This window comes from Fusarium tjaetaba, assembly GCF_013396195.1.
Source record: "Fusarium tjaetaba strain NRRL 66243 chromosome Unknown NRRL66243_c0000357, whole genome shotgun sequence".
Lineage (NCBI taxonomy): Eukaryota > Fungi > Ascomycota > Sordariomycetes > Hypocreales > Nectriaceae > Fusarium > Fusarium tjaetaba.
The window spans coordinates 42,202-61,566 of NW_023501553.1; the positions used below are offsets into that span (position 1 = coordinate 42,202).

The window sequence follows — 19,365 nt, forward strand, 5'->3', positions numbered from 1 at the left end:
TTGGCTTGGCTGCGGGGACAAAAGTGACACTTCATCATACCGATGTGCTAAAGTCCACAAATGGAAAAACATATTTACGAATAGCGAATCCGGCGCACCCACAAGTTAAAAAGCCATGAGCATTTGACTAGCACCGAGCTTCCGGTTATCCCTATCTCGATTTTGCTGTGACCAACCTTATCTGTCCAATATAAAAAGAGACTCAGACACTAACATATGTTTCAGGAAGGTCGCCGGAAAACATTCCTAACTTCGGCCAGTTGCGCATGATCGCAGACGCAAGTCGGCTGAAATGACAACGTATTGTATGGTTTATTTCAGCTTGCCCGTAAATTGACCAATAATAGGCAAATGCGGTAGTCACAGCACCTCCTCATATGCACCTTTGGCGTTCATCACATTGCAAAAGGTGATAGTCAAGGTGATAGGACGCCACAGCGGGACGCGACTATCATATCACAGTCACCGTAATTTCAACCGCACGTTTCTGTGAGACACATTTACATCCTTGCATAATAATATGAGGAGCGCACAGATGCACTCCGGTGCTCCCCGATGCCTTTTCCATTCATCTACTCTTTGATAACCGTCCAAGTATCAATGACCTCATGGTCGCCAACTTCATCGTGGAACTTCTCTATTGAATGAATTACGCCATCCCTTCCCGGCACACCGTTGATGCAACAGCCGATCAGCTGAAAGCTAGCGTCGAAACTTGCTCCGCCCGTAACGATTGTACCCCGCGGCCTCAGCAGCACGGTAAGCTTTGCATCCGAAATGTAGCTGGCGCAAATCCACTCACGGCTGATCCCAACCATCTTGGCAGATGGCGTGGGGGACTCAGGAGCGAGGAGGTCTGCAGCACCTTCCCCAATCGGTATGATGAAGGTGAGGGAGATAAACGAGACACGGTCCGTGATACGCTCGGTCCCCCGTACTTTGAACATCAGATCATGGAGAGGCCCTGATCTAGCGGGAATGTTCATCCCCGGGAAGCTTAGCGCGTAGACGGTCTTAGAGAGGTACGAGTGCCCATCAGGGCTCGTGTGCGTGCCAGCACGACCTTTGGGGTTATCTGCCGCAGGTCCGTGACTGGTGTCACTATTTTGGTCGGGGAACAGTTGCCGAGTACCTGAGCTGCGGCCTGGCGGGATAGAGAAAGGGATCTTAAGCGAACTTGGCCGGTCCTGAAGGTGTACCGCGAGGTACAGGGACTCGGAGTCGTTGCTCAGCTCTTGGAACTCATCCTTGAGAGTCTCCTTGGCAATTTCCTTGCTTGCTTTGGCAATCGTAGATGGATATAAGATCCCCGTCGTCCAGTCCATGATCGGTTCGTTGACGGTGGGGATGCTCGAAGGTTTGTCCTTCTCCCATGTCTTGTCGATGGCGGGCTGTGATGGGGTTCCCTCGGCATGGGTCTTGCGGAAAGAATCAACGTCAAACCTCAGCGTTACTTGCCCTGCGGCTAGTTTGGTGACCCCGAAGCACTGCTGGTGCGGCGGTTGACTAATGGTAACGTCAACTGTTCCCGCAGTAAGATCCAGCCCGGGATCAACGAAGCATAGCATCATATCCCCTTGACGAACCTGCTGCCATATGGCCCCTTGTGAAATGCTTATAGAGAGCTCCGGAAAGGCCTCCACAAGCGCTGAACGTAGAACAAAGCCCTGACGGGCAATCTTCAGGTTGGCGACTGGCTTGGCCACGATGTACTTATTGATGGCAAGACGAATAACGTCGCGAACAGCGTCTTGCGTTCCGCCCATGGCGTTTCCGACACTCAAGGCTCCATCAACAAGGGCATCAATCCACACATCATCTATGTAGAATGTGCTGATAAACTCAGGTGCGATAGCCGCGGGCTCGGGAAACATGGTTAGAGCTGGTATGAGGGACATAGTGAAAATGTGTTTCTCTATCCATGAAATCACCTCGTCCAGACCACCAACTGCACTGCCCAATGTACTGGTCGGGTCTATGGCCAGGGCTTCCGCAACCGGAGCGAGCCACGTGTTACCGCAGTCTTTGAGGCTCCGAATAAGCTTGGCCGTCGACATCGTAGCGGGTGGTACAGATGCCGACTGCGTTGGATTCGTTGTTGAATGCCAACGACACTTTCCCTGCGCAGGTGCAGATTTTAGTCCGTCAAGGCCATTAGGACTAAATAAAGCCTCAAGCTGTTGAACTAGATTCTGTGTGACCTGATCGGTATCTGGCGAAATGATTGGCGCATTTTCTGCACGTGACGTTGCCTTTAGCATGATATTCCTGCGTAGCCTGGCCAAAGGAATTGAGAATCGCGGCGTTCTTGCGGCTAATGAACGCCCGAGATCCCATGCTATGTTGTACGAGACGTCTGGGATACGAGTGTGGGCGTCCAAAATCTGCAGGTCAGTGCCATACATAGACGGATGAATGCCGGGACTGGCAGACGGTGTCTGGGGCACCAATGGTCCCCGATATATGGCCATGGACACTTTTCCAGTTATTGATCGGTATCTCAAGATTGTGTAGCCGTCCTCCATTCGCTTCTTCATCCATTTTGAGGTGGCTTCTTCCTCAGCCAATGCTCGTTTTTCCTCATCAGTCTGGGGTACTTCGGGGGCTTCTGCACTAGTGGCATGGGCCTCCAGTTTGAGCGCCAGTGGCCCAACTTTGTTCTGCTCAAACGATTTGAAGATATCTTTCCCCAAGTCCTCGAGTTTTGTCGGTATCGCGCCCCATTGATAGACCCATGAATGCAAGGAAACAAGAGGAAACACTTCGTCCAATTTGTCGTCTGTTGGATAATTGATCTGTTCGACTCTTTCTAACGATACGAGATGGGCGTATACCTTTGTTTCGGTACCGCCTTCTATGGGATTGCGAAGTCTATGAGCCAGTACCACGCTCACTTTGGTCGGAGATGAATCCTGTGGATTGTTGACATGTACCAAATACTTGTACCGGCTTATGTCTGGACGATCCTGAGGTTTGGTCTCTGCCGGTTTTCCATCGATGCTTGAGGGTGTTTCTTGTCGCATGAAGTAGGCTTTGAAGATGGACGACTTGAGGAAAATGAACTGCGCGACGTCTGATCCCGGATTCTCGGGCAAAGAGTGCCGACCAGGAAACGCATTCGCTACCATATTAAGCGGTAGCTGCAAGGCTGCTGATGCGTTCTGCTTGTACGAGGAGAATTCAGGGACGGCAACGAGTTCCTCTTCGGTGAACAAGAGTAGTGCAAGCCAAGGTAGAGGCGCTTCTCCAGCGGCTGGACTCTGAGCGACCGGCCTCTCCCACGATATGGAACCATTCAAGACGACATGAGGCAGCGTTTCCGCAGGTACCGTCTGTAGGCGGGGCGGGTAGAATGAGTGAAGAACCCCAGATGGTATCGTATACGGTGGTGTCGCAGCTATCGTAAACTTTTGCTCGGTTTTCCACGGTTGAGACGTTTCATTGCCGGCTGCCAGAGTTTGGGAAGCTTCGGCAATATAGTCTCCAGGACCTACGGCAGACTTTTCATAGGCGACCAGCGTGGATTTGTCGGAAGCCATGATATTTGTTACGGCGAGAAGAATTAATGATCGCAAAATATTGTGTATTTTCTCCAGCTGGTAATGCTCAACGAGGATATGGTAGTGGAGATTCCGCCCAATTAACTGAGCTAGCTACTGGCACCCGGGTTCGTCGTAAGCTCCAATATCCTTGGTAGCCGGTACGTACCTGCGGACCGACTAAGTTAGTACCCGTACAGTGTGATTAAGAGTCTGCTGTGCTTCCTCCATGAGTGGGGGTGGACTGAAACGCCATCAGATGGGGTAGTCTGTAGTGCCCTCCACTGGAATCAGGCTTGGACGCCGAAAGCTGAGGACCGCACCATCTGTCCTTGTTTTTATTTCTTTCTTGTATAGCCCTCTTACTAGAGCGCAATTAAGTGGTAAACCTGAACCTGAAGTACTGTCGTTGCTCTGGATTGACGCTTACCTCCTATAAGCCACGCCCTAGAACTATCAGGCTTTCGCTCAACAAGAAGAGAATATCTTCCAACCCTACAGGTCTGACAAGTCACGTTGCAATTCACTAAGAAGAGGATACCAGAACTGCTTCAAAGGACAAACTGAGCAGTTATCAACATGTCTACACCTTCTCAAGAACCGAAAGACCCCGCCGCCCCGGCCAATTCCGACGGCACTGACGTCCACGCTGAACCAGCACCAGAACCAGCACCAGAACCAGCACCAGAACCAGCACCAGTTCCAGTTCCTGTTCCAGTTCCAGTTCCAGCTCCAGCACCATCACCAGCACCATCACCAGCTCCAGCGCCACAAGAGCCTGGGATTACATGTGTTCAAACAAAACTCCAAGCTTTTGTCTTAAACGAGCACATATTTAAAGATGAGAGATACCGCATCGCACCACTGAGCCTTCCTGATCACTCAGCCTTTCTTGACGGACCTTTCTCTGACCCTGATGCCGTTCCGCATATTGATTTACACGCTGCTTATCCCTGGCAACAAAACACCCGCATCTCCGACATCACTGTTACGCCATCTGAGCAAGCCGAGACGCCAGAACAGCTTGACGAAAGACGTCTACGTAAAGACCGGCTCGGGGTGTACTTGCACTGGTGCCTTCCAAAATGCTTCCGGCAGGGAAAGGCTAGAAATAGTAAAGACAAAGATAGTGGAAATGCCGAAGTTGAGGTATGTTCAAGTTATTGCGGCCAAGGCGATATGCTTTTGAATCCCCGTGAGACTAACCGCATAGTAACACAGCATGCTGCGGCGCCGGATAGATGGATTGTATTCCGGTTCATCACAACAGCAAGTACGGAGGGTACGGATTCCTCGTCGCCTGTCCCCGTCTTAACTGCTTTTATGGTTGAGAGCAATCGCATCAGGCGGCTCGGCGATCTTGACAGTGACGTTTGGGGTCGGCCCTTGGACATAGAAACCGAGACAGCCCCCTTTATTGACAATCGCTATCCAGTGGAAGAGCAGGCCAACGTGTTCCTCGGCATCAAACTCCTGTTTGACGACTCTTGGGACGACGAAGATCATCACCCAAACGCTCAATATCACCAGCCTCTTACATTGTTGAGCTCGGCAAATCCCCTCTTTGCGGACTTCCAACACCATAACGCGAATGTGTTTTCGATCCATGACGACCTCTCGTGGAAGGGCCAAGACGGGAAGATTGTCACGGCGGTCCAGGCTAAGGTCTCATATGCCGTGTTCGGCTACTTTGCTCCTCGGGATCAGCATGAAATGCTGGTGTGTCATGGATCGCTGCTTGATGTTGTGTGGGATAAGCACCAGAAGCCAAAGATTATTGAGGCTCTTGACCAAGTTGAGGAATTTAAGAAGAACCAGCCGATAGCTCTGGGTAAGGACAATCTCGATGCCGTCGAAGCGTATCTTCGCTCTCAATCTTCAACCGTCAACTGGACTGGTTTACTAAGCGATATGAAATACGTTGTTGGCCAGACTGGGCGTGGAGGGCCAGTTGATGCTCATGTGGAGCAGGAAGTTCGGGCCGGGTTCAAACCCATCGATGGCGGAAAGAGATGGCGCTTCCAGGATACCAACAAGCTACCTGCTATCCAGGAGAAGGTTCCAAATCCCCAGAGGCCGAGTGACCATGACCTGGAGGTGATATCCAACCTCGATAGGCTGCAGGCGTTCCAGGATGCATTGGACCGGCAAGAAAGACATCTGAGGCACGTGCTGTTCTGTGAATGGTGGAAGAAACGGGCACAACGGCCCGGCAGCATCTCTTCGCAGCAAGCATGTCAGGAGGAAGGAGCAAAACGGCTCAGCTTGGCTTTCAAGGGTCTTGGGAGAATCGCAGATTTACGCAAAGTTCACCAAATCAAGGATGCCGCCGTCCAAGACCCGAGGTTACAGGCGACTGCTCGTCCCCAGTTCTTTAGCCACCTTAATCCAACTGTAGTTATCGGCGGCACTGGCTCAGCTTGGCCCTCCGACTTTGACAAGCCATCTAAGGTCCGCGACTATGAAAAGCTGCCTTTGCGGACAAGCTGTGGCAAAACTTGGGTCAGGAACTGGCTCCAGAAGATTGCAAAAAACAAAGACTTGGATTTCAGCCAGGAAATGGATTCATTCTTCAAGAAGATCACAGGATCTGATATTGATGAAGAAGTTCTCACGAAGAACCTGTCGATAAAGCAGCTACCTGATTTCTTCCGTCAGCTCGCAAACTTGCACCCTTTGAGATGGAAGGTCCCTGGGTGGGTCCAAGACGCGGTTGAGGCATTGTGTGAGGAATGGGCGTATTCCATGGACTCAGAAAACAAGTTCAATTGCGATGACCATTGTCCCCAGTACACAGACATCTCCTGGCGAGAGACGCAGCCCTGGAGTCCTCTCTTCATTGAATGGGAAATCGAGTACTATCATATACCTCGACGATTTTGGTCACTGCAGAGGTCTCCAGACGGTACAGCGGCCTATCAACTCGTTCCTGGTGCAAACCTCTCATCTTACGATAACTGGGAACGCCATCGGCGGGTGATACGCGGCCGAACCCTCCTGAATCCACACGCAGGTCAGAGCATTGTCGCGCTTCTCGGACAGATGTTCGACAAGGTGGACCCTGGAAAGCTCGGCAAACTAACTGAAGGTGAAAAGTGGAAAGACTCTCGAAAAGAAATGCTTCGACAAGCCCTGAATGGGATGAACCTACTCTCTGGGTCACTCGGAATGCTTTCTGACCATCTTTTGACCCTTAATCAAGGCACTCATATCATGCCATATGACAAAAGCACGAACTTAGGACCTGGAGAAGGTGATAGAAGAGTGGCAGTTCCTCCAAGGACGGAAGATGTGTCGATTAGCTCGTCTAGCATTCTGGATCACTTGCTCACGTCTGCCGAAGGGTTTGATGTGACGCCGTACGGAGAATCTACCTTCTCTGACCCCCAAGCTGGTCGGGACTTCAAGCCAGTTACTCACGGTCAGGGCCGGTTTACCAGGTTCCAACTCGTGGATAGATTTGGACAGGTGATAACCCCCATGGCGACGGAGGAAGCCGCATTGTACCCGTGTCTCGGTCCTACCTTAGCTTGTGGACAGAACTCAGCAGAGGGAGAGGGCTTTGCTGACTCTGTAGATCTGGACCCCAAGGACTCATCACAGTACTTCCAACTGGGACACCGTATCAATCAAGATGCAAGACTAAACACCAATTTCGTCGTGAATCCCGACGAAGCGGACTCAAATTCCGTTTCGACGAGGTGGTTCAAAGGTGGTCCCAAGGCACTAGGGGTAGACGATGGCAGTTCGAAGCGCATTTGGCGAGCCGTCACTGAGTACGAGAACCCTGTGTGGGGTTGGCTAGTCGTTGACTACCGAGACCGAGGGATTCAGGTCTACGACCCTAACGGCGAGCTCAGGGGAGAGGCCCTACTTCCCGGCACCCTCAACGGGAAAGTATACTGGCAAGTATACTATTTCGTGGAGAACAAGTCAACAGCCAACAACAGTCAGCTTCAACAGCTATTAGACGCACTATCAGACTCCAGGTTTCTTTTTGGCATGTGGAGCTCGCTCTCGGAAGCGTCTCAGCACATCATCCACAGCCCTTCCGCCTACGACAGTCAATTGCTAAATCTCGTTGGGCGGCCAATGGCCCTAGTCAACATCGGCGTCTCCCTGGAGCTAGCTACAGCACCTCTGCAGACGCAGAGTTACCACGACCTATTTAAACCGCAGGAGTCGCAGTTGGAAGACTATAGTTTCGAGGTGCTTATGGGGGATAAGTCTAATTTGCACGACGGGATGGTTGGTTACTTCTATCTTCCTCCTCAGGAGGCCAAGGGAGCCATGGACTGCATCTACACAGAGTTCGGTTACCCAGAACGCCGGCCCATAGACGCCGAGACGAAGCAGGACAGGTTCGCGAAGCCTTCCACGCGGCCCATTTATGTGAAGCCGTGCTTTGTCGACCCAACAGATCCAGCTTCTGATGACCCTGAAAAGTATTTCAAGGCTTGGGCCAGTGAGGACAACACGACCGTCGTCGGTGCTATCATCGACCCATTCCAGCCCATCCACTTCGCTTCGGGCATCTTGCCCCTCTCAACGCTCACCCTGCCACCTTGGATCGTCGACGACGCTCTTAAGAAGATGCGTATGCTTTTCCGCGGTGGGCCGCTCATGCTCCAAGCCGACTTACCCCAGGGCAAAGAGGGCGAAGAATTCAATCCTCTCAAAGAAACGACGTTGGAGGTCGGCGTTCCCCCTGTCACAGACGACGGGAACTGGTCCTGGTTGCAGCCTATTTATGAGCCTGGCTACCAGACCCGTCTCGCACCGTATAATCTCAAGTCTGTGGCGGCAGACTACCCTCTAATGGAGGGACCGCATACCTGCCTAGAGGGGTTCTATAAGTTTGGCTTGAGGGAAACAGAGGAGGACGTAAACTTGCTCACGGACAGGCCCCTCCTGGATAAACGTTTGACTGCATTGAATGAAGGTCGAGAGAAGAAGGTCAAGCTTAGGGGCACAAAGATCAAAAAGGCTAAGACTTTAAGATTTTATTAGGGAACTGTTAACTTGAATCAAGCTTAGTAGTAGCTACTTTAGTTACTGATAGAAATAGGAAGCAGATTTAAAGTAATAGTAGTAAGCTATAAAAAACACTGCTTAGAACTATAATCTAGTAAGAATAGTAAGAATTAATAAAATCATTAGTAACTAAAAGCGATTAATATTCCGATAAGTATATACTTAAGATGCTAAGTATATGCATGGCTCAGAATAGTTAAAAGCTATACTAAATGCAATCTGATAATAACTAGAGCGAGTTAACCCCAGGAGAATTACTATCGACAGTCACTACCAGAATGCAATAAACTTAGTCTCAATACTCTCCCTCACTTCCTCCTTCTCACTTCCCGGCAGATGAAACGAACAATGATGAACCCCTCCCGCTATGTCACTCCCGTCCTTCTCACTCTCAGTATCCATAATCTTCATAAGCAGAACCTCATCCGGAGTCTGGTCGCTGATCCAGTACCACTTGTGCTTTGGATTAGCCCTGGTCAGGAGGACATCCGACTCGAATGTCCCATGCACCCCCGGCGGGTTTCGCCAGAAGCTAACGCCGTCTTCCTCATCAGCCGTCCAGTAGTCAACAAAGGCCATTGGATCCCGCTTCACAGGTTTGAGTGGACGCCAAGTGGTATACAAAGCCCACCGTCTGCCTTGGTAGTTCTTCGCTCTTCCGCCAGGCAGCTCAGCAGCCTCATCGCCAGCCTTGATAATATCACCAGCCTCGTCAATGAGCTCTTGGCTCCAGTTGCGAAGGGTGTTCCATGCGCCGGATGGACCCCAGTCCTTATGAGGCTTACGTACTGGGCCCTCCTCTTCGCCCTTTTGAAAGCCTTTTGCCCTTGTGGTAGGCAGCTCGTGCTGGGCTTGAACAGTTTGACCGGCTCCCCCTTCCTTGCCGCCCTTGGAGGGCATGGGGTAGGGAGGCGCGAGCTCTGGCTCCTTGAATGGAACATTACGAGACGAAGCAAGCAGGATCATGACCTTTTTGGCTCCAGTGACAGACTTTGCCAGTTCAATGATCTCAGGGTCATACACTTCCTTGCGGACGACTGGGTCTGTCCACGACGAGTGATCGTACGCGGGAGAGCTGACCGCTGATACGTGCTTGACGACCTGGAAGCCATTGCCATCTAGGGTAAATGACGAGACTGAAGGGCGGATATCAGTCACTGCTACGACTTGCTGGGTGCAATCTTCAAGCGTAGTGACGCCAGCGATCGGGGAGGTTGGAAGAGCTGGTCCGCTATGGTAGGCTATGGTAGCAGTAACATTCTTGCCAGCTGGCGATTCAAGAGGAGTGTGCTGGTGAGGCATCGTGACAAGAGTGATAACGGTGATAGGTGAATGTGAGTTGATTGACAAATGATGCGTAAGAAGCAGAATGCAACGGTGGTAACTTACGTCTATCTCAAATCAAAGGCTAGTGAGCGTACTAAATGTATAATCTTGTACCGAAGTTGCGAGTGCTAGGTATCTACTACTCTCTCCATATCATGGCTTGGATCGGCCGACAGGATACTCTCCTGGCTAACATCTTCCGCTTATTCGGCCCGAATTCTGTCAGGCCACAATTGAATTTCTTTTTTTGGGATACGAAAGTGTGATAATGTAGTCTGCCGGACGTTTCCCTTTGGATGGTTGTAGAAGCGGGTTGTCTGATGGCCAGCCGTGCCGTGTGGTTGTAATTCCGACCCCCTGGGTGTACCCATGGCATATGCATGTAACCCTCCAGATTACGACGCAACACCTCCTCTTTTCAAGCTTCACTATGACAGCGGGCCGGCCCAGATCGCCGGAGGAATCATAAACGCCAAGATTATGCGTAGTCAATATTGGGATTCAAAGTAACAGTTGAATATGATATGTTTCCCTCGGCATTTGAGTAATGCCACGTAATCATTGTCCGTAAAGGATAGCGGGGGGTGATTTGAGAAGTGATAGGCCATGGCTGGCTTCTTTCAAGGTTGTTAAGGTGTGCTGTTCGTCCATCCGCGGCGTCCTTACTTGGTGACACTATTCGGGGTCAAACGTGTCCCCAGACTTATAGTGTCTCAATACTTTCTCACTGTATTTCACTTCTTAGGTGACTCTTAGTATTGTGTAACTGCGTAATCGGCTTTCATTCGGCCATAATATCATGTAATTGGCATTGAGTCTAGGTGGAAATCATTGAGATCTAAGAAGGATACTGTAAATCGTTGGCAAACAAGACGCAGAACTACTCAAATGTCACAGTGATGTATTCTGAATGACATTAGGATAGCAATTGCCAATCTGAACTAGAAGACTATCTCAGCCCTACGTACGATATTGCTCATTACTCTTCCCTCAGTGATCGCTTCCTAACGCACAGCCTCGCTCTCGGATCAGGTACCATATCACTATCAATCGTGATATTCCGTGGTCTCCCCTTTCCATCGGGTAACTTGAACTCAAATTGCAAGAGAAGAATCGCCAATGTCAACTTCATCTCGTTCGATGCATAGAAACGCCCAGGGCAAGCATACTTACCATACCCAAACGCCATGTTACTAGAATCAGTCATGGAGAAGAGATATTTCTGTGCATAACTCGAGTCTGAGCGAATATTTGAGTATCTGAACCCATCAAACTCGTTTGGTGGTGCTGGCCCTGGGACATGCGCTGAGTCCTGAAGCATAGCGTGGGAAGGGACTGCGATGCGAGTGCCTGACGGGAGATTCGTGCCGTCTGAGAGTGTTATTGGTTGGTGGTAGATGCGATTGAATGTTACTGGAAGGTTGAGTCAGGATCTAGATAAGTAGAAGGTGAAGGAAGACTTACAGAGAAACACGGGGTTGAAGCGTTGCGACTCTTTGAGGAAACTGTCGAGTTTGTGAAGTCGATTCAGCGCCGTCTTGTCCCACCCACTAGCCCCAACAACGCCTTTGACCTCCTCTCTAAGAGGCTCTATATACTCAGGGCGAGCACACAAGTCATACATAGCATGCGTCATCGTCATTGCAGTAGTGTGAATAGAAGCGAGACTCAGGATAAGCATTCGCTGAGCAATGTTGTCAACCTGTTTCTCCTCCCCAGTCGCAGCTTCTACCATCCACGAGAGTATGTCCTCGTTCTCACTACCTTGCTGGGAGCGAATGATGTCGGCTATGACTCTACGACCTGATGACACGTTGCGAAGAAGTGTTCTGTAAGATGGTAGCAAGGGAGCTACGAAAGGTCTCAGGACATGGGGAACAGCGCGAAGGATGAAACCTGTTATGAAGAGGCTCTCGCTATACTCTGCTGTGGTCGTCAACCATTCCTGATTGCGACAGTGCTCTGGACCGAGAAACACTCTGGCTGAGATGCGTGATATGAGCCTGACCATGATGGAAGCAATATCGACTTCGACCCATTCGTCATCTAACAATCATCAGCATTTATGAACCCACTTCAAGCAGCTGGGGGAGCATTACCTTTCATATCCGGCATCTCTTTAGTCAACGCATAGTCAAGCTCCACCTTCATCACCTTCGTCAACGACACGAGCTTCGGCGTCAACCGCTGCTGAATCACACGGTTCTGCAGATCACTTTGCAGAAACACCATGCCTCGCGTGTAATCGCCAGCAAAGTCATTGATGAAGGGCTCTACCGAGCGAGTCTTGTCCTGAGAGAGCTTTCGGACTTCATCGATGTAGTTTGGCGGTATGATGACGATATCCGTACCAAGCTTTCGCACCTGGAAGATCGAGTCTTTGAACTATGAAATACATGAGACATGGCTGATCAGCTGTAGGAGGGACTGCTTACTTTGTTGTAGCCTTGACTGATAATAGATCCCCCTTCCCAGACGAAGCGTAAACGAAGGAACCATGTAGGCTCAAAGACGCTTCGGTAGCCTACAAAGGGCACTTTGACTGTAGAAGGGGATGAAAGGACGTGGATGACATATGAGCATAGCCAAGCGCCAAAGGCAACGTAGATTAGCCAGTGAATATCCATTAGAGGTATTTCGTCAAGACCCGAGACGAGCTGTCGGACGAGCGTTCCATTAATGGTATTGTTCATGCTGTTGAACTTATTGCTTGTGTTTTGCTGATAGTTGATGAGAGGCAATTCAGACTTGTGTAGGTAGTTGATTGGAGTTAACGAGAATGATTGTGGGCTACGAGTTTGCTTTGGTGCGACGGACTCAGCTCACTGGCCGTCGAGCAAATACTGTTTGTCCTCTGTTACTCATCATTGATAACCTTGCCCGGAATAATCTGTTTTCAGCATTCTTCAATTGGATGGAAAGGATCTTCTCGCCAGCAGCCATGAATTGCAATTGCCAACAGTCATTTCACCAACATGCATCGGTCAACATCCCCTTTGAACAAACCGGGCGTTTCAGGCCTCCGGAGTCATGAGAACGTCTCGCATATCTCACGCATATCACATTTCTCCACAGGTCGCCAAAAGTTCCCAAGATACTGCACCCCCTTCTCAAGCGGAAGAGGATTCCTTCGTGTTTCTACACCCTCGCCTTGGAGGGTTCACTAGACTAAGATACCAGCACCTCAACCGCCCGTGATTGCACGGTTGATTAGTCCCCTTTGTGTTATCGCGGGGAGGTGTGTGCATGAGTGTCTCGGAGGCTGCATCTGCCGTCTGCACGAGTCTGACGCCATAGCGCTAATCCCTGGTGACACTAGGACGCGGCATTTCGCAAGGGCCTAGGTCGTGGAGTTTGTCATTGAGATATACGGAGTATCTAATCTATTTCAGGAATGATCGCCCGGGATGCTGCATCCGGGCTTGTACTTTGAACTGGAGGTCAATGGTCTCAAAGTGAAGCGTCCCGAGTCAACAACGTCTGGAGTCATTGATATGCAACTCATGCTCTCGACAGAGTATTCCCTTCCAGATATCAGCAATAGCTCTCTACTATTGAGCATAAACTTCCCTCCAGCCTTGACATCCTTTGCATTGGACAGTTGTCACAAAATGACGAACCATTCTTCCACTTCTTACTATGGTGAGACCTACAAGGACCACTTTCAGACTATCATCGACTTCCTCAATGAGAACACTCTCGCATCATCATGTCTCGCCTTCGCAACCTGCGCCATTCTGCTATGCATTCAATGGCTCAAACCTCAGCCGCTGATCATGGTGAATGGCAGAAAGTTTGGCGAACTCTCCAACGTCCGCGCCAAGAGGGACTTTGCCTTTGGGGCTCGGCAGCTCCTAGAAAAGGGTCTTAAGATGAGCCCAGACAAGCCATTCCGTATCATGGGCGATGTTGGCGAGCTGCACATCTTGCCGCCAAAATATGCCTATGAGGTTCGCAACAATGAAAAGCTTAGCTTCACCATGGCAGCATTCAAGGTGAGGAGACTGTGATTTATGATGTAGAATAACATCTGACAGCTGGAGTTAGTGGTTTTACGCTCACCTTCCTGGTTTTGAGGGGTTCAGAGAGGGTACCAACGAGAGCCACATCATGAAGCTGGTTGCGCGGCATCAATTGACTCATCAGTTGACTCTGGTGACGGGAGCAGTCTCTGAAGAGTGCGCCTTGGTGTTGAAAGACGTTTACACAGATAGTCCAGGTATGTATAATCCATGCATTGCTTGTCAGCGATTCAGTGGCTAAATCAGTCTCGTAGAATGGCACGAAATCACCGCCAAAGAGGCAAACATGAAACTCATGGCCCGCATTACCTCTCGAGTGTTCCTCGGCAAGGAAATGTGTCGAAATCCCCAGTGGCTTCGAATCACATCCACCTACGCCGTCATCGCATTCCGCGCAGTAGAAGAACTACGTCTCTGGCCATCCTGGCTCCGTCCCGTAGTCCAGTGGTTCATGCCACACTGCACACAGTCCCGAGCACTAGTACAAGAAGCAAGAGATCTGATCAACCCGCTTCTTGAGCGCAGACGCGCAGAGAAAGCTGAGGCCGAGAGAACGGGGGAGAAAGTTACTTACAATGATGCTGTTGAGTGGCTGGATGACCTTGCGCGTGAAAAGGGCGTTGGGTATGACCCTGCTTGTGCACAGCTGTCGCTTTCTGTGGCGGCGTTGCATAGTACTACTGATTTCTTCACGCAGGTCATGTTTGACATTGCGCAGAATCCGGCGCTTGTTGAGCCGCTGCGGGAGGAGATCATTGCTGTTTTGGGGAAGCAGGGATGGTCGAAGAATTCGCTTTACAACCTCAAGCTTATGGATAGCGTCTTGAAGGAGAGTCAGCGACTAAAGCCCATAGCCATTGGTACGTGTCCCGGCGTTGACTTTTAGTAATAGCTCACGCTAACGAACGGTAACAGCGAGCATGCGTCGCTTTACAACCCACGACGTCAAATTATCGGATGGCGTCATCCTCCCCAAGAACAGACTAACGCTCGTATCAGCCCACCAGCACTGGGATCCAGAACACTACAAGGATCCCCTGAAATTCGATGGATACCGCTTCTACAACATGCGGCGCGAGCCGGGCAAAGAGAGCAAGGCACAGCTCGTTAGCGCCACCCCGGATCACATGGGCTTCGGGTACGGGCTTCATGCCTGTCCCGGACGGTTCTTTGCGTCTGAGGAGATAAAGATTGCACTGTCTCATATTCTGCTCAAGTATGACTTCAAGCCTGTTGAGGGGTCGAGCATGGAGCCTAGGAAGTATGGCCTCAACATGAATGCCAATCCAACTGCAAAGTTATCTGTTCGCAGGAGAAAGGAGGAGATTACGATTTGATTGCTGGATCTGGAATGAGTGGGGTTCAGATTGTCACGTTAGCTAGCTAGGAATGAATGCTCTGTATCTATTGTCGAGATTTAATGGCTGTGTCGGCAAGTCTCTTCCAATGCAACATATCTAGCGATGAACATGCAGTTAGAACCCTGTCTGATTAGAGTGCAGTATCGCTTCTAGATCCCCTTAAGCGACGGGACTTGTTAGTCGTTCTGTGACAGCCGTCTATGTGACCCTGGGACGGGCCGGCAGCATAGTGCTTCCAGAGTCCGTTTTTCCAGCGCCGGCCAAACGGAACTGACCATTGGCTTCCGTGTTATGCCTATCCGAGAGCATGGTTATAGGCCAAACAAAAGTGTCAATCATCCATGGCACGCACATCGGCCAGTATTCTCTTTTGGACATTGTGCATCTGCCAATCGTAACCTGCATGCATCACAAGATATCAACACGATGCTACTCCGATAGCGTTGATTCGCTTTGACCTCGTTCACTTCAGCTCGTTTACATTTTAGGCCTAACTTCTTTCGGAGTTGTATACGTATGTCTTCTCGTCAGCAGCCACTAGGATGATGCAATTGACGTGTCAAAATATCGAGGTTCTACGGAGGTTCGGCCGCAAAGTCCTTGCCCAAAAGAACTGTGGCTGAACGACCCACTTATCTCTAGATACATCAAATACATCAAGCGAGAAACCAGCTGCTAATCGTAATCTAATTCTAGGGGCTTCAGTCAGTAATTTATCTTAAACTGGCCGCTATAAGCCCTATAGCTATAGGTCTATTATAGAAGATCCCTTCTATAATAATCTAGAAGCCTTATACCTTATAGTACCGGATAAGGGTCCTTAGTTATGGCGTAAGTTCTTTTGAGCAAAGACTTTTCGGCCCAAGCTCCGTAGATTGCATCCTGTCTATCAGTGACAACACCGGCATGTACCCCTGTTACATAAATCCAAGTGTCTCCACCTGATTAACATTACTCCCTATCTTTATCCCTAGCAAGTTCCATCAGCCATCCTTGGTTGACCGTGTTTGGAACACCATGCGCTCGTAAATTCCACCTTGCATTGGCGACCTGAACCTTATTGAACCCTGGCTGCAGAATTCACTGTCGAGTTCTCGATGAAACTTGAAGACAGCTGAGCATTCGGCACTTGTCTCTCTCGCCACCATCCCATCCCGTACGTGGCACATTCAGTTCTACCTGTATCTATGGGGGTGAAATTGCATGCGTGGCTTCCGTGTCTATTCTTAAGTCCGAACCATGATTCCGAAGCACACAAGGATGGTGATGGCATCTCGGCAATAACTTTCCGATATGCTATACGTAGCTCTATTCGCATTTCTTGAGTTCCCTCGTTGAAATTCCCTTGTGGGGGTTCTCTTGATGCCCATCCATTTCTGAGACCTTTAGCCGAGATTCCAAATTTCCAACTGCCTCTCAGAGACTTCTCCTTCTCTTGAGCGCCCTCTTGAACCAGAGATTCAATTTGTAAACGAGATGAGCATCGTCAATACGATCACCAGCTATGCTGGCAACCAATTCTTGTCCTTCTACATCGCCGTATTCATCTTGACTTTGCTCCCCTGGGCCATCCGTTTCTCCTGGCTAGGACTGTGCGAAGACTCGACCATACCACTCGCTAACCCGCCCAAATCACTCTTCGGCACCGGCAAAACCAGGGTCTGACAGTCTATTGACGAGACAAACAAAACGGAAACTGACTTCTTGTATAGAGAAACTTTGTGAAGCTTAGTCGAGAGATCCTAGCCAAAGCGAGGAACCTGTTCCCAGATGAGCCTTTCAGATTGATCACAGACTGGGGTGAGGTTCTCATCCTCCCTCCGGAGTTTGCAGATGAGATCCGAAATGACCCTAGATTGAGCTTCTCCAAGGCAGCGATGCAGGTAAGTCCCTCCAACGAAGATGATCACGATTTTGTGAGTGCTGACGGGGAGATATTGTTCCTCAGGATAATCATGCTGGAATACCTGGATTCGAGACAGTTGCCCTTGTAGGGCGCGAAGACCAGCTTATACAGAAGGTAGCCCGAAAGCAGTTGACCAAGCATCTCTGTGAGTACTTCACCACTACCAAGTGAAGACCACCCACTAACGACTAGAAGCCGCTGTTATAGAGCCACTATCTAGAGAATCCACGCTCGCCGTGTCTCTAAACTTTGGAGAGTCAACAGGTAAACGCCCTCCAAGATAACATTCCGAAAGCATCATCACTAACCCGCGTCAAACACAGAATGGCGAGCTATGCGCCTCAAGCCAGCAATCCTCGACATCATCGCCCGCATCTCCTCAAGAATCTATCTCGGCGACCAACTATGTCGCAATGAAGCTTGGCTCAAGATCACAAAGACATACACCACCAACTTCTACACGGCATCTACTAACCTACGAATGTTCCCCCGATCAATCCGTCCTCTCGCTCACTGGTTCCTCCCAGAATGCAAAAAGCTTCGCCAGGAGCGCAAAGATGCGATTGGTATTATCACACCTCTGATCGAGCGCCGCCGTGAGCTTCGAAGAGCCGCGATCGCAGCTGGTCAGCCTCTACCGGTGTTCCATGATGCCATTGACTGGTCGGAACAGGAGGCAGAAGCTGCAGGTAGTGGGGCCTCCTTTGACCCGGTGATATTTCAGCTTACGCTCTCCCTTCTTGCAATTCACACTACGTATGACCTCCTCCAGCAGACAATGATTGATCTAGGTCGTCATCCTGAGTACATCGAGCCTCTTAGACAGGAGGTCGTGCAGCTACTTCGTGAAGAAGGCTGGAAGAAGACAACACTGTTCAAGATGAAGCTTCTGGATAGTGCTATCAAAGAATCTCAGCGCATGAAGCCTGGTAGCATTGGTAAGAACTTTCCTTGACTAGTATGTCGAGTTTTACTGACACTCATATACAGTTACTATGCGTCGCTATGTGACCGAGGACATCACGCTCTCCAGCGGCCTGAGTAAGTCAATTCTCCATTCCACCGGTCTCTATCAACATTTTCGACTAACCCTCCCTTTACCTAGCCCTCAGAAAGGGGACCCGTCTAAACGTCGACAACAGGCGTATGGACGATCCCAAAATCTACGAGAACCCCGAGGTCTATAACCCTTATCGCTTCTACGACATGCGCTCAGAAGTCGGTAAAGACCACGGGGCACAGCTCGTATCAACTGGCTCAAATCACATGGGCTTCGGCCACGGTCAGCACTCGTGCCCGGGGCGTTTCTTCGCTGCGAATGAGATTAAAGTAGCGCTGTGCCACATCTTGGTCAAGTATGATTGGAAGTTGTGCCCTGACACGGAGACCAAGCCTGATACAAGGGGGATGATCGCTAAATCTAGTCCTGTCACAGACATTCTGATCAAGCGTCGGGAGTCAGTTGAGTTGGATTTGGAAGCAATTTGAATGGAGAAGGCACCGTAAATTGTTGCATATTACTCTAGCTACTAAATTGAAGTCATATTGCTTAAACCCTTAGGTCTGTATGTAGTTCAGTAACCGAATGCTTAGACTTTCTCTTCTTCTCGTGGCCTCTCAATAACCATGCACCTTTGCTTTGAAACTCTCACTCTTTCAATCTACGGGAGTTTCTTGCAACCCTACCAAGCAATTGCCCTAGTCCCCTCTCGTACAGTTCGCTGGCATCACTTTCGCATACCATTGGCCTCCCGGATCCACAATCCAGTTCTTGTAATTACTCCGGCTAGGAAACTCTACTCCAATAGCCTCGGGATCATTCCGTTCTTTATTCCGTAGGCCCGCTTCCAAAGCGCTATGACGCCCGAGCGCTGAACAGGGAACGGCACACACATTCCGGGTCACATCCAGATACGTGACCTTGTGAGACGGGACGTCCTGCAGCTCTAGCACACCCGCTGCCGTTTGCGAATACAACTGCGGGTCAACATGGTAAATGTAGGGTTGCAGTAGTCTGCCAAACCTAAAATGCTTGGTTCTAGAGTCTAGACCCCGACCCTGGAGAAGCGGGCGCTAAGCCTGGCACTTGATGTGCCGCCTTGAGACAACTGTCCCCCCTAATCTTTATGCCTTTCATCTTTTACAAAACATGTGGCCTTGGGTTCCCTCACTGGCCA

General features: G+C 50.1%; 5 protein-coding genes across 5 annotated transcripts; 2 read left to right on the forward strand and 3 right to left on the reverse strand.

The window, feature by feature from the left end:
- Positions 1-572: 572 nt before the first annotated feature.
- FTJAE_12733 (uncharacterized protein) lies at positions 573-3,539 on the reverse strand (the record flags this gene model as incomplete). Its single annotated transcript, XM_037345809.1, has 1 exon — positions 573-3,539. The coding sequence occupies one exon, from the start codon at positions 3,537-3,539 to the stop codon at positions 573-575; it is 2,967 nt and encodes a 988-aa protein (XP_037200217.1).
- A 579-nt stretch (positions 3,540-4,118) lies between these two features.
- FTJAE_12734 (uncharacterized protein) lies at positions 4,119-8,549 on the forward strand (the record flags this gene model as incomplete). The annotated part of the gene is made up of 1 exon (XM_037345810.1): positions 4,119-8,549. The coding sequence occupies one exon, from the start codon at positions 4,119-4,121 to the stop codon at positions 8,547-8,549; it is 4,431 nt and encodes a 1,476-aa protein (XP_037200218.1).
- Positions 8,550-8,843: 294 nt separating this feature from the next.
- Positions 8,844-9,875, reverse strand: FTJAE_12735 (GA4 desaturase; the record flags this gene model as incomplete). Its single annotated transcript, XM_037345811.1, has 1 exon — positions 8,844-9,875. One exon carries the CDS (start codon positions 9,873-9,875, stop codon positions 8,844-8,846), a length of 1,032 nt encoding a protein of 343 aa, XP_037200219.1.
- A 904-nt stretch (positions 9,876-10,779) lies between these two features.
- FTJAE_12736 (ent-kaurene oxidase) lies at positions 10,780-12,592 on the reverse strand (the record flags this gene model as incomplete). The annotated part of the gene is made up of 5 exons (XM_037345812.1): positions 10,780-10,805; positions 11,073-11,312; positions 11,364-11,945; positions 11,999-12,284; positions 12,335-12,592. The coding sequence occupies 5 exons, from the start codon at positions 12,590-12,592 to the stop codon at positions 10,780-10,782; spliced, it is 1,392 nt and encodes a 463-aa protein (XP_037200220.1).
- A 918-nt stretch (positions 12,593-13,510) lies between these two features.
- On the forward strand, positions 13,511-15,258 carry FTJAE_12737 (cytochrome P450 monooxygenase monooxygenase; the record flags this gene model as incomplete). Its single annotated transcript, XM_037345813.1, has 4 exons — positions 13,511-13,894; positions 13,947-14,118; positions 14,176-14,781; positions 14,837-15,258. The coding sequence occupies 4 exons, from the start codon at positions 13,511-13,513 to the stop codon at positions 15,256-15,258; spliced, it is 1,584 nt and encodes a 527-aa protein (XP_037200221.1).
- Between the last annotated feature and the right edge of the window lie 4,107 nt (positions 15,259-19,365).